At 47.2% G+C, this 13,862-nt stretch overlaps 1 protein-coding gene across 2 annotated transcripts in view; it reads right to left on the bottom strand.

Annotated features, from left to right (window-relative positions):
• Positions 1-13,862, bottom strand: part of EMC10 (ER membrane protein complex subunit 10) — a 16,989-nt gene extending 3,127 nt beyond the window's left edge. The window contains exons 1-7 of one of the 2 annotated variants that reach the window (XM_061549731.1): positions 13,666-13,862; positions 11,062-11,128; positions 9,975-10,087; positions 9,352-9,450; positions 7,147-7,328; positions 6,830-6,923; positions 3,202-3,312 (exon numbers count right to left, since the gene is read on the bottom strand). In XM_061549731.1, coding sequence (XP_061405715.1) covers positions 3,235-3,312; positions 6,830-6,923; positions 7,147-7,328; positions 9,352-9,450; positions 9,975-10,087; positions 11,062-11,128; positions 13,666-13,833 — 801 coding nt within the window. In that variant the 5' untranslated portion in view covers positions 13,834-13,862 and the 3' untranslated portion in view covers positions 3,202-3,234. The remainder of the gene's footprint in view (positions 1-3,201; positions 3,313-6,829; positions 6,924-7,146; positions 7,329-9,351; positions 9,451-9,974; positions 10,088-11,061; positions 11,129-13,665) is intronic. The other variant, XM_061549723.1, reaches the window with a different exon arrangement.

Below are 13,862 nucleotides of genomic sequence, written 5' to 3'. Positions count from 1 at the left end.
ATGAAGCTGTGTTAAAAAAAAAGCAAACTTCAGTCTGCAGGGACCCACCATCATCCCCCATCACATCATGATACTTGCAGAGAAGTCGCTGGAACAAATGCTAATATGAATCGTCTGGGAAGGCCTGGAGATAATTTAACGCAATCCTTTTTACTTTAACATGGGACCATTCTTGCCAGTATCAAAATATATAATAGATTTTACCTTTTCTGGCAATAAAACAGTTGTGTTAAGATGTTAAAACACCAAACAGAAACCTTTTGCAAGGAATCATGTCTGCATTAACCACACGTACTTGTGGTGAACATGCAAACAAAAACATGCTCTGGTAATAATGGCATTGTCTTTGAAACTGATCGGTCTATAGCCGAGAAAGCCTTCTTTAGGGCCTAGTCTCAACCAGTGTTCGACCAGTGAAACTAAATGTGGACCAATCAGTTTCAAAGACACTGCCAGATATTACCAGAGCATGTCTTGTTTGCATGTTCACAACAAGTACCGTGTGGTTAATGCAGACACGATTCCTTGAAAAAGGTTTCTGTTTGGGGTTTTAACATTTTAACACCCCCTGTTTTATTACCAGAAAGAGCAAACCCTGTTCTTATAGGTTTTACTTTCAAATATAACCATTGTCTACTTATTTTTAATCGCAATTTGTGGGGAGGAAAAAACTATAATTTGAGATATTATTCTGGGCATAATTTTTCATCGAAATATATCTGAATATTCCATAAAAGGTAAATGACCCCTTATGAAACTAGAGTTCGATATATTCTCCAGACAAGGTTTTGTGTACTTCAGCAAATTGTCATGAAAATGGATTACTAATATTAAACAATTTAAAGGAAATCGCAGCTAATCCATCTGAATATTGGCCCAGCGCTTACTTGTACAAACCAATGTGTCAATGAAAGTTATTTATCGTCAGTAATCAAACTACAGGTCTGGATAAACCTTTCATGTCCGCATGTTTATTTCTACAAAACATTAATACTTTTAGCATTGTTTCACCAACTCTGTGCAAAGTGTACCAACACGAGGGTTTCTTAAGATCTATTCAGAGCCCTTCAATCATACCACAGATTTCTGTTTTACCAATGATCAGATTTGTGTAATGTGCAACCACTTAAAATTTCCCTTTTCAGAAAACAGGGAAATAAATGTGAGACCTCAAACAGTGTAGGGCATGTTCGTAATGGGTTTCACAGAAGCTTGCTGTATTGCAGGGTTTTCCTTACAATCTCGACACCATCACCGCTCACCACTGCCGCCACTCGCCAGAGGAACTCTGCAATTTTGTGTCGATTGAAGCTGTGCGAGAACACACTCTTAACAGTGAAAATTTTCTTGCTGTGGATTTCACACCTGATGATGATTGCTTGTGTTGCAGTCGAAACGTCGTGAGAATTTTTTTATATTTATATTTTATTATCTCCCTTCTATGTGACTTTACCGAAAGAACCAAGAATAGTGAACAAGGCGTTTACCCCGAGAGTTAAGTTACGGTTCGTAAATGAACCAACTGCGCGTAGATTGTCAATGGGATTTTTTTCTCAAGCCGCTATATGTGTGGCCACAATTGGTGGGTGTATTTAACCTTTTTAAAATAAAAAACGTCCACGTACCTACGATGCTCGAATAAATTCTGTACTAGACGGTGCTCATTGTAATGTTATGTTGTCCAAAGCCAGTTTAGATCAAATGTCAACATGCCTAACTGGAGAAACAAATAATTATTATTTGTTAATTATGCCTTTTTAAAAATGTAATGTTTATGCTTGTAAACTACATTATAAAAAAAAAACATTTTAATTGGAGTTATTTCTTAATTTGCCATTTACCTATCTTTAGCAGCGTGTTGATTTCCTACTCGGGTCTCCCTTGCAAACATTCACACATTGCTTCAAGTGGGCTCCCTCCTGGCTTATGATTTATCCATTAAACCCACACGTGGACACAAATACATTTTAAGCGATCAACAAATACAGATTGTGGAATTAAACTTTTTTTTAAACAATAATATAGAAGTTTAACCCCATCACCTGTGAAGCCATCGTACATCTGGGGCTGATCAAATGCGTAGCGCGTGGCGCTATTTTAAACGCCTGGTCACCGCCAAAAATGTGGCAATGGGAGATTGAGCAATACCCAGTGCTCAGCTGTGTACAAGGACACCTGGTGGTTACAGGTGGAAAGACACCAAGAACTTGGTTCAACAGTAATATTGCGAGTTTAACACGGGGCAGCAGTCGGCTTTCGCGATCAATATTATCCATGAGGTTTTTGTGTTAGATCTAGTAAATATAAATGTGTCGTTAAACCCGCCACCACCCGACACTGCCAATTAGAGTAAGGGTTGTCGCGTAAATAGAACGTGCCAATTCGTTACTAGTAACGTAAATCCACATTTACCCTCCGACACACAACCAGTTAGTGCTGTACTAGTAACGAATTGTCACGTTCTGTTTACGTGACAACCCTTACTAGTTGGCTGTGTCGGGTGGTGGCGGGTTTAACAAATTTATATTTACGCGATCTAACCCAAAAACCTCTTATGAATAATATTGTGTACGGCAGATTTAAGTTACATTTAGATTTTGCAAGGAAAACCCGAGTACCGGTTTAGTTACATGAAGACCATGGCAACATATGTTTTTGTTATTCAACGTGTGACAATTTAGTTCGGAGGATGAAACTACACGCCATTCGGACTTGTGCTGGGGTGCACGTGCCTACAATCCATTAAAACTTGGATTGCAGGGTTGGCGGACCACATGCGTGCGGATATCCACCTACAAGTACGGCAAGGTGCCTCTATATTTAAGGTAGTGCAGCGAGAAGGCATCTTTACATTGTAGCGTGACACCCTATTTGTACGTGTGGCCTTCGTTTTGGCACCCCAGCTTACTCCCACATGCCAACAAGAGGACAAACGTCCCCAGCATAACTGCCTTGAAGAGGGGGGGGGGATATGAAACCTGGCGAGGCTGCTAGTGAACATATCGGACGTTTCACTGGTCGACTGCAGATGCAAGGCTGCTGCTACCACCACGGCCGCTGGCCAGGAGAGATTCCCTGCAGGCTGGCTCACAAGCCCCACGCAGCAGCAGCAGCAGCATCAGCAGCATCAGCAGCAGCATCAGCAGCAGCATCAGCAGCAGCATCAGCATCAGCAGCAGCAGCAACCCCCCCGCCCCTTACAGGCACTCGCTCCGTCCTCGCTCTGCAGCCATACTAGGCCTCCGGGGGAGGCGGTGGTTTAACGGCCCCGGTCGCCATCAGTAAAACGGCACCGCCCAAAATGAGATGCCACTGAAGGGAGGGAGAGGAAAGGCGCAATGGATGGGGGGGGGTAGAATATGGGAGGGGGGGGATATGGGAGGGGGGGGGGATATGGGAGGGGATGGTTGGGTGTGGTGATTGGTGGGGGAGGAGGTGGGGTTCATGCAGGACATGAGATCAGGTCAAAAGGGTCGCAGGGGATGAGGGTCAAGGATTAGGAAATGATTCAATGGTGGACAAGTACGAAGCTTCTGGAGGCAACTCAACGAAACATGAGTTTGTGTGCGTGCACACGTGCGTTTGTGTGCGTGCACGCGCGTGTGTGTGCGTTAACACGTGCGTATATGTGCGTGCACACGCGTGGCATTGATGTCTTATTAATACATGTTAGTCTTTAGGAATTGTGTTGCTGGTTACACATTACGTGCAACTATCAGTAACGATAGTCCACAATACCTGCGGTTATCGCTCAGCAATGAGTGCATCAGATGGCTCGGTGAGCTCACAATGGCGATGTCAAAACCACTGAACCGGTGATGCTGAAATCCTTGAATTGGGACAACGGATTTGACCAAAAAAATCGGCAAGAGTTGACTCGCGAATGTGATGTCCTCCAAAGGAATAACACATAAATAGGCTTTAGTTTTACACCTCATTTTGAGCAATTTGCCGTTGTTACAATTGACAAAAAGCTCCGGTGAGAATATCGTAAAGTGGAGTGCAGCCTGGGGGAAAATGTTAATTTGGTGCACAGTTTTCCCTGCTTCTTCGTATGGAGTCTGAGATGGCTGCCTTTGTCACATGATCTGAGCGACGCCACGATTGTGGTGTAATTGGTGATCTGCAATAATATTACATCGGTGGTGTCCGTTGCTTGTGAGATGATTCAAATGTATGAAAAAATTATAAGAATAGATTCTACCCTATCTGGCAATAAAACAGAAAGCGTTAAGATGTTCAAACACCAAATGGAAAGCTTTTGCAAGGAATCGTGTCTGCATTAACCACACACTGTCCTTGTGGTGAACATTCAAACAAGACATGCTCTGGTGATGAATGGGCATTGTCTTTGACACCGATTGGTCTACACCAGAGGCGGCCTTCTTGAGGGCCTGGTCTCACCAGTGTCAGACCAGAGAACGCTAAAAAGCGAACAGCACAAAGACAACGTCACTATCAGAGCATTTATAGCTCTGGGTACACGTGCAAGCAAGTGTACAAGAATTACGTGGGATAATGTTTGTTAGCAAGCGTACAAGTCCACACCTGTAGGCACAGAGTTGTATAACAGTAACGTCTGTGAGTGCATAATTACGGGTTGGATAGTGCACACGGCCACACATTCTCAAACATCCACTCGCATGCACAACAACCCCCCAGTCAGCCGCTGTGTCTGGAAGAGAAACATGATCATTATAAACATTCTCTGTGGTGCTGGTTCACACCTCAACAGGCGAACACAACAACTTAGGCAGGCGAACACAACTTGAGTGGTGAACACAACAACTTAGGCAGGCGAACACAAGACTGGTGAACACAACAACTTAGGCAGGCGAACACGACTAGACTGGCGAACACAACAACTTAGGCAGGCGAACACGACTAGACTGGCGAACACAACAACTTAGGCAGGTGAACACGACTAGACTGGTGAACACAACAACTTAGGCAGGCGAACACGACAAGACTGGCGAACACAACAACTTAGGCAGGCGAACACGACTAGACTGGTGCGCCAGGCGGCGATGACACCACCCCCTCTGTTCAAGAGAGGCTGCTCACCCCCAGTCAGCGGAGGCCGTAATCTCCAAGAACAATATCACCAACAACAACAAAGCACTCAGACACCCGAGCGTGCGTCACCAAAGCGGGGGGGGGGGGGGGGGGGGGGGTCCTACTGTGGCGGCGACTGCGTGTTTGTATAAGAAGGTGGTGACGAGCACCTCGACGAACGTCGCACTGCACACCACGTAAGTGCGCGCATGTTGACCTTTCGCCCCGTACGTAGCCCACGTGCTGCTGCTATCGCAGGCGCGCCGTGCTTACACAAGCTGCCGCAGCTGGCAGGGCTCGTCACCAGGGCGGTGGTTCAAGAGACCAACAGCTCCCCACGCGAAGGCCCCGGTGTCGCAAGAGGTCGTCCATAAATGACGTCACGCGATTTTGGACGATTTTTGACCCCCCCCCCCCCCCTCGTCACACGGCGTCACAAAAAGTCAGACCCCCCCCCTTCCCTCAAATATGACGTCACAAAGCTCTACCCCCCCCCCCCACCAAAACCATATTTCCATTTTGAAAATAAAACATGCTTCAAATCGCTTTAAATTATTGTCATTATCGTGCGTATTTAATGTGGCGCTGCACTCTGATGTTGTAGCAGAAAACATTTATTAAAAAGTATATTTAATTAAGTAGAACGTGTTGTCTATATTTATTTAAAGTTGCGCATTTTGATGTGACGTCACATTTTTCAACCCCCCCCCCCCTCGTCACACATCGTCACAAATGTCTGACCCCCCCCCCCCCCCCTACGTGTGTAGGGTGGCCGTGCGGGAACCCGCACGGCCACCCTACACACGTAGGAACTTTAAACCGAGGCGGCAAGAGAGCGAGGATGTGGAGTGGGCTGGCTTGTGTGTTCATTCACAACAGAACCATGAGCACTCTCGGATCCAAGCAGCATTTCGAGCCCTAATGTCAATGTGACCCCGACAGCCACGAAGAGACGATCAAGACGAGGGTGATCTGAGATACACAGGGACGGCCAGGAGGTCGGATCCAGACATCATGCATACACAGCGCACGGTGCTCTCATTTAGCCCCCGTATTTACATTTTAATACAGAATGTAGAATTTCAAACGGTAATTAAGATGCCACATCTCTCGTTTCAAAATGATACGAACTAAAATCTCCTCGTGAAGGATGTGTTACCAGTGATACAAAAAAATAAAAACATAAATAATGATGGATGTGTATTTTAGATACAGCTCAGGATTCGTATTCATAATCTCGAGGCCCTCTTTCAATCGTTGAAGGTTCAGCACACATCCAAGTTACTGTTGAAATACCTTAGCAACTAAGTTGCTGTTGAAAAACCTTAGCCACTAAGTTACTATTGAAACACCTTAGCCACTAAGTTACTATTGAAACACCTTAGCCACTAAGTTGCCATTGAAACACCTTAGCCACTAAGTTACTGTTGAAAAACCTTAGCAACTAAGTTACTGTTGCAGGCACGAAAGTTGTAAGTCTAAATAGAAAATCCTTAGCCAATCGGAAGGCCCAATGCTGAGACCACCCCCACCAACTTCCTGTTGCGTCTGCTCTCTGCTCACTTTCCTTGAACAACTCCTAGAGACCCTATCGTCACGCAACTCATGCCATGCCAAGTGTTATACTTTACATACAATTGCATTCAACATTCTTTCTAGTTTGTAGCTCCGGCAATCAACTTGGATTATGTTTAAAATGTGGACCGGAACATTTCCCGAACGGCGGAGCATGGAGGCAGGGGTGCGTGCGTGTCCACGTGCGTTTGCATCTCACGTATTTGGCAAAGAACGACTTCTGCTCCTGTGGGTTCTTGGTCCTCTGCGCCTGCTCCTGCTCCAGGCGCTGTATGTACGACGCGGTCTCCGGTCTGGCGACAACACAATATCACCATCGTCACCATGAGCGCGCGTGACACCGTCGTCGCAACATCGGCCCAGAGTTTCGCTTCATTAAACAAATGCTGCTGTACAATGGTCCGGAAGGACAATCGAGCGAATGTCAAAAAAAATGTGTTGTGCATATGTGGGGGTCACCGTTTCTCCGCTGTTGTGCACCTCTCTCTGCAGGGGGTGGGGGGAGAGAACGCTCACCCTAGCAGGACGACCGGCGTCGTCACGGTCAAGGTCGTGTTGAAGTTCTCCAGGTCCACGTCCTCGACCTCGTAGCCGTGGCAACCGCCGGGCACCACCTCGAGGGAGATGCCAGCGATGGCGCCCACCGCGTCCAGGTGCAGTGTGAGCAAGTCCGACAGCTGGGCCTCCAGCAGGGCGCACTGGGCACCACAGGCGCACGGCGCACACAACGGAATGATCATTCAGACTGCGGGAGGAATCCGATGAGCTGTGAAACTCTTTAACACGTAGGCTTTCGCGACCAATATCATCCACAATACAGGTTCTTTGGGTTAGATCGCGTAAATGTTTCAGACTCTGCCTTCTCGACAGACCTGTTCTCCACCTGAAGACGGCTGCTTGCGTTGTGGCCGAAACGTCGTGAGAATTATTTTATTATGTTTTATTTATTTTATTTTATTATTTTCCTTCTTCGTGACTTTACCGAAAGAACCAAGAAGATGTATAAATGTGTCGTTAAACCCGGCACCACCCGACACAGCCAACTAGTAAGGGTTGTCGCGTAAACAGAACGTAGCCAATTCGTCACTAGTACAGCACACCGGTGTGTTGGAGAGCCAAGCCACAACATTGATAATCTGAGTACGACGTTTCGCCAGTAATTACAACCAGCTTCATCAGGCGACAGCCAGGTTTGTGGAGAAGTCCACCTGTTTCGATCCTTATATAGAGGCGTAGATGTGGTGACCATGCTTCTGCGCTCTTGCGCAAAGTGGGGGCGGGATTACCGAGTCGACGTACATTATGCATTATGCAGGCCCTTTGATCTTGTCCTTCCTGTCTATTGTGTGTATTAAAATAGCCCTACCAACGGTAATCCCTATTGAAGTACGCTGCCCTTTATAGGCATGCATTTAAATAATGTATTATTTGATTATTCGCTTCCACACAACACCAAGGCAGTAGCTATCCGGAGAAAATTATTTTTATTTCTTTCAATTTCGATAGATTATCTAATTAGTCTTGGCCAGTCGTAGCTAGTTTTGCACAAAACTTCAACATTATCAAAATCAATTGAGTGTCCTTGTTGGCACGCGTGTTCTGCTACTGCTGACAGTTGCATTTGGGAGAATGTAATATTTCTCTGAAGTTCTTTTAGTCTCGTGCTGATCATTCGTCCTGTTTGCCCAACATAACATTTACCACACGTGCAGTGAATCCTGTACACACCTTCTGTTGATAGCTACGGTAATACATCTTTTGTACCAGATATTAATTTCTGTATTTTATGTACCATGCCAAATCTGACTCGGATGTTTTGTTTTCAAAACACCTGGCTAGATTATCAGTTACTCCCGCAATGTACGGTACTTTTATCGTTTTAATTACTTGGGCAGTTTCAATGCTCGTGTTATTTGATTTGGTTTTGGCATTCAATGCCCTGTTGATTTGTGTATCATTGTAACCGTTCATTTACAGCGCTTCTTTAACATGTTTAATTTCACTTCTCAGACTGTCACCATCTGACACTTTCTTAGCTCGATGAATGAGCGTCTTGATAAGAGCATCAGTATGCGATTTCGGTAAACACTGTGTGTGTTATTTTACCATTTCTACCCCGTCCGAGCAGAATATCCACAAATGGTAGACTTCTGTCAGCTTCCACTTCCATGGCAAACTGGATGGATGGGTTTTGCGAGTTGAGATGATTTAGAAATGCGTTCAGTGTATCTTTGCCGTGTGGCCAGACCACCAATGTGTCATCCACATATCCAAACCAAGCAGATGGTTCTAGTGTGCTTGAAGCTATTACTTTTGATAATTGGTTTTTTACCCTTCTATCTGGCAACAAAACTGACACCTTTTTACAAGGAGTCATGTTTGCATAGACCACAATACCTGCAGTCATAATGCAAATTAAAAACATAACTCTGATAATATGCACTGTCCTTGAAGTTGATTGGTCCACACCCGAGACAGCTTTCCTTAGAGCCTAGTCTCACATGGGTTGGTATTGCGGTCTATGCAAACATGACTCCTTGTAAAAAGGTGTCAGTTTTGTTGCCAGATAGAAGGGTAAAAAACCAATTATCATATTTTTACTGGCAAATGAGGTTCCCATAGTGTAGCTATTACTTTTGTTTCAAAGTCTTCCAAGTAAAAATTTGCTATCACAGGAGACAAAGGTAGAGCTTATTGGGAGTTACATTGGGGGGTACTCACGGCTCTCACGAATGTGAAGACGTACTCTGTCGAGCTCCCGTCTCCTCCCATGGGGATGGGCAGACGGATCCGGTACAGACCATCCACCTCCGCCACTTCCTGAAGACCGCACAGCGCAAAAGGTTACGGCGATTGGGATACGATACGATACGCAGCAGACGGAACGGTAAGTGTGTCGGGCAGGCGTTAAATGGCAGTCGTCGCAGCACCTGTCCCAGTACTTGTTACACGACGCTACCCACTGAACATGTTTACATTAATGAGAGTTTATCAGAGTGTGCATGTATCTTGTCTATTTATCTGGCTGTATATTTAAATTGCTGTCTGTTTACCTATTTTTACATGTGCATATTTAGAAAAAATGTTCATATGTTTGTCTGGTTTGCAGTTTATCTGGTTTTAGGCTATCTGGATATTTGGTGATATGATTGTCTGTTTATCTGGTTTTCAGTGTATCTGGATATTTGTTTACTGTTTAACTGGTTTTCAGTTTATCGGGATATTAGTTGACTGACTGTCCGCTTATATGGTGGTTGCGTTGGTTGCGGTAGTTGCGTTGGTTGCGGTAGTTGCGTTGGTTGCGGTAGTTGCATTGGTTGCGGTAGCTGCATTGGTTGCATCACCCGTAGTTTGTTCCTCTCGTCATCGCTGAAGGGCGGCTGGGAGATGGAAACCGCGTGCTCACGCTGCGGACGCCAAATCACCGTCCCGCGTCGTCGGAACTGCACCGAGCCGTCTACACTCGCACGGCGACAGCGACAGGGGAGGGGGGGACGGAAACGATCTTGCCTTCATAGCGGGCACTTGCTAACACGCATCAGCAAACTCACAGCACCTTACATCGCAACTCACGTCGACCATTCCGTTGCCCGACAGCAGTCTAACCGAGGGGAACCCCAGCGGCAACCGCCCCCAACGCGTTGTTGACAAGGTGCCCGCAGCACTCGGCTACGCGTGGAGTAAAATTTTCCAGCCAAGGCGTGACGTGATCAGGTGGTTTTCACGATCAAAGTAAAAATCCGCGGGTAATCTTTAAAAATGTTATCGTGACATCGGCGTACGACGTGGGCCACTCTTCTTTTTAATGTCACAGGATCTTTTGCGTCCACCATGAATCAGACGGTGCTTGTATATATAACTTTTTACGGTTAATACACCCGCAGCCTTGACCACGGTGACCCCAGAGGTGGAGTTGCGAACCTCCCTGCAACAAGTGGCGGTGCCGCTCAGCCGTGGCACTGGGGAACGTGCAGTGTAATGAGCACCCCCCCCCTCCTTCCCGAGGGACCACCGCACACGGGAGAATGTGGATCAAGGGAGAGGCTCAGGTGCGAAACGTTGGCCATCGCGTACAACAAGAGACACTGGGAGACACTGGGGCCATGGGGCGGAGAATTAGGACACGGCACACGAGAAACAGGACACAGAAGACAAAGCATGTGAGAAGTAAGACATGAGGGGTAACAGACACGGAATGCAGAAGGCATACAGGCAGGACACGATACAGGGCAGTGAAAGAAGATCAATATGGGACGCACAATGCATGGGGAATGCACAAAGAATCACATCGGTTCACAAAAAAGGAACGGAAGCAATTCACAACCACACAGAGCTGGCCAAAGCCACAGAACCCCAGCTTGGTGTGGTGACCGGCAAATGTCGACGCTCACTCGCTCATGGAAGCGACCGACGGTGTGCGATGAGCCTCACCAACTTCAAAGGAGTGTTCCAGGGGGATGCTCACCACCCCGTTCTCAACCTCGATGCCATCGCCTGCCTGCGAACACGGCGGTGGAGAAGGTGACACGGCAGAGGGGTGAGCAAACAAAGGAAAGGTCTCGCACCCACGGCAGAACTTGATTCGCCGGTCCATGCTTGCCACCTACTGGTCGCTCAGTCAACTCTAAGAATTGCCAACTCGCGTTAGGGCAGCGGTGAACAGAGTGAACACGCTCGCCATGACCCCTGTTAGACCACCAAGCGGTGAACAGAGTGAACACGCTCGCCGTGACCCCTGTGAGACCACCAAGCGGTGAAGACAGAGTGAACACGCTCACAATGACCCCTGTTAGACCACCAAGCGGTGAACAGAGTGAACACGCTCACCATGACCTCTGTTAGACCACCACTCGATCACTGCTCATTTACCCATTTCAAATAACGGGTTGCTTCGTGAGGACTAAGGCAGTTTCTCAAATGTAAAAAAAAAATGGCCAATACAATATAATAAACAATAAAATAAACACTGCAATACAATAAATGCAATAAACAATACAATTTAATAAAGCCAACGCAATATAATACGATAAACAATTCGATTAAAGGGGGTTCTCAGAGGGAGTTCATGGGATCGGCCCCGCTGTTCAGCGACTGCACACACAAACACCGATCAGAATTGAATTTGGTGTTGCACTTCATTTTGCTAAATTCCACCTCTGATGAATAAGAAACAACACCCCTCCCCCCCACATCGATTTGGTTCTCATGCTCGACTCTCTTTGCGAGGCGGTGGCACCGTGACGCGGCGGAGAGGAACGGGTGCCGCCCTCGACTGTGCCAAGCATCAAAATAAGTCATATTTTTTTACTTTTCTTAAAAACACGCTTTCATGAAATTTACTAGTAATGGCAGAACTCCACGACTCCAGGAAGTGGCCCCGAAACTTGCCACAACGTAAAGGACCGTGGCCAATTACAGCCAACTGTCAGTTGAGCGTGGACAATTAGACCCAAGCCGAAACATCTAACCTCTAAAAAAGAATGTTTAAAATTATATATTTTGTATGATAGAATATAGTATTGTCATCAGTATGACATAAGTATACCAAGTTTTCAGTCGATACCACATTGGGAAGTGGGCTAAAATTGAGTTACAAGATTTGAGGATACAACAACAACAGAGTTAAATGAAAGCGTGTAGTAGTAGTGATGATGATGCCACGTTCGAGGATTTATCAACAGAGTCCAGCCACAAATCTCTTTGGGTGGCGCATGCCACGCACCGCTCTTCATATTCCACCAAGGGGATTGTTTGGTCTCGGTTACGGGGGATGCCGCCGGCAGTACGCAAGGAACCACATTTGGTTAAAAAACAATGTTTTGTAAATGTTGCTAAGAGACAGAAAACATCCTTCACTTTAGATTTGAAATAAAATTATAATAAATGAAAATAAATCAATTACAGTACATTATTTTATTTCTATTGTTATTTTTTACCTACGTGACTTTACCGAAAAAACCTAAGAGTATGAATCCTTCACTTTGAAGAATGTGAGGAATAACCACGTTTGACGTCACTCCCACGGTCAACTGAAGGTAATTGATGTTTAGTTTAGGGACCAGGTGGGTTACAATGACGGCTGATCCCTACCCAGGTGCCACACAGGACAAGGGGGAGCAGGCATCGTGGTGGGTATCACGGTGGGTATCGTGGTAGATATCGTGATGGGTATCGTGATGGCCATTGTGATGGTATCATGATGGCCATTGTGATGGTATCATGATGGACATTGTGATGGGTACTCTTTGGTTCTTTCGGTAAAGTCACGTATACGTGACTTATACGTGACTTTACCGAAAGAACCAAAGAGTAATTCCTGCAGTCAGGAAAGCTCCAAAATTAAGATTGTGATGGGTATCGTGGTGGGTATCGTGGTAGATATCATGATGATGGGTATCGTGATGGACATTGTGATGGACATTGTGATGGGTATTGTGATGGACATTGTGATGGACATTGTGATGGGTATTGTGATGGGTATCGCCACATACCAAAACGCTTTCTCGGGCCTCATAGCTCAGGTGCGTTCCTTCCCCCGTAATCTCTGCTCCTGACCACAATCCTGACGTTCAGTATCTCACTCTAAATCGAGACTGCAGCCTCAGTTCTCTAGAGAGCTGCCGCTGGTGTGTTTAGTTTGCTGCCCCCCCCCCCACCACCGCTAGGCCACGTACGGCGCGAAAGAAGTTCAACGCACGCTGCGAGCAGCCGCCTGTGAGCCCCGCAGACTCCCCGGGACGAGACGAGGCCCTGGGGCCCTGGGGGGGCCTCCCCTCGTCCCGCCTGCCACGCCAAGCCACGCGGGCTCACCAACGCGGCCTGCCGCGTGCCCGCGGCCTTCCCCTGTGCCGCTGCCGCCGGGGCTCGCTCACAGCACCTTGCCCCACCAGGCTAGGACGCCAGGCTACGCTACGGGGGGTTGGGGTCTTTGTCTCTGTGTGCACAGCCCGGCGAGGGGGTTCGCCACGACCACCCCTCCAGCCCCTCACGGCGGGGGCTAAAGCGCCTCGATTGGCTCCGCCATCCCATCCGCACCTTCCTGGCCACGGCCACGCCGGGCAGCAGCAGCAGCGCGAGGCAGCAGCAGAAGGCGGCTGCGGCGAGGAGCCCGGACGAGGAGGAGGAGGAGAGGGACGAGGACCGCGCACGCCGGTCCCGGCTACCGGGTTCAGCTTCAGCAGCAGCAGCACGCCGCTCCGCCATGACGGGGGTCAATGGGGAAGGGGCGGGGC

The sequence above is a fragment of the Lethenteron reissneri genome, chromosome 2 (genome assembly GCF_015708825.2).
Source record: "Lethenteron reissneri isolate LAM-NWPU_2019-01 chromosome 2, ASM1570882v1, whole genome shotgun sequence".
NCBI classification, from domain to species: domain Eukaryota; kingdom Metazoa; phylum Chordata; class Hyperoartia; order Petromyzontiformes; family Petromyzontidae; genus Lethenteron; species Lethenteron reissneri.
This window is presented reverse-complemented; position numbering and strand designations above follow the sequence as displayed.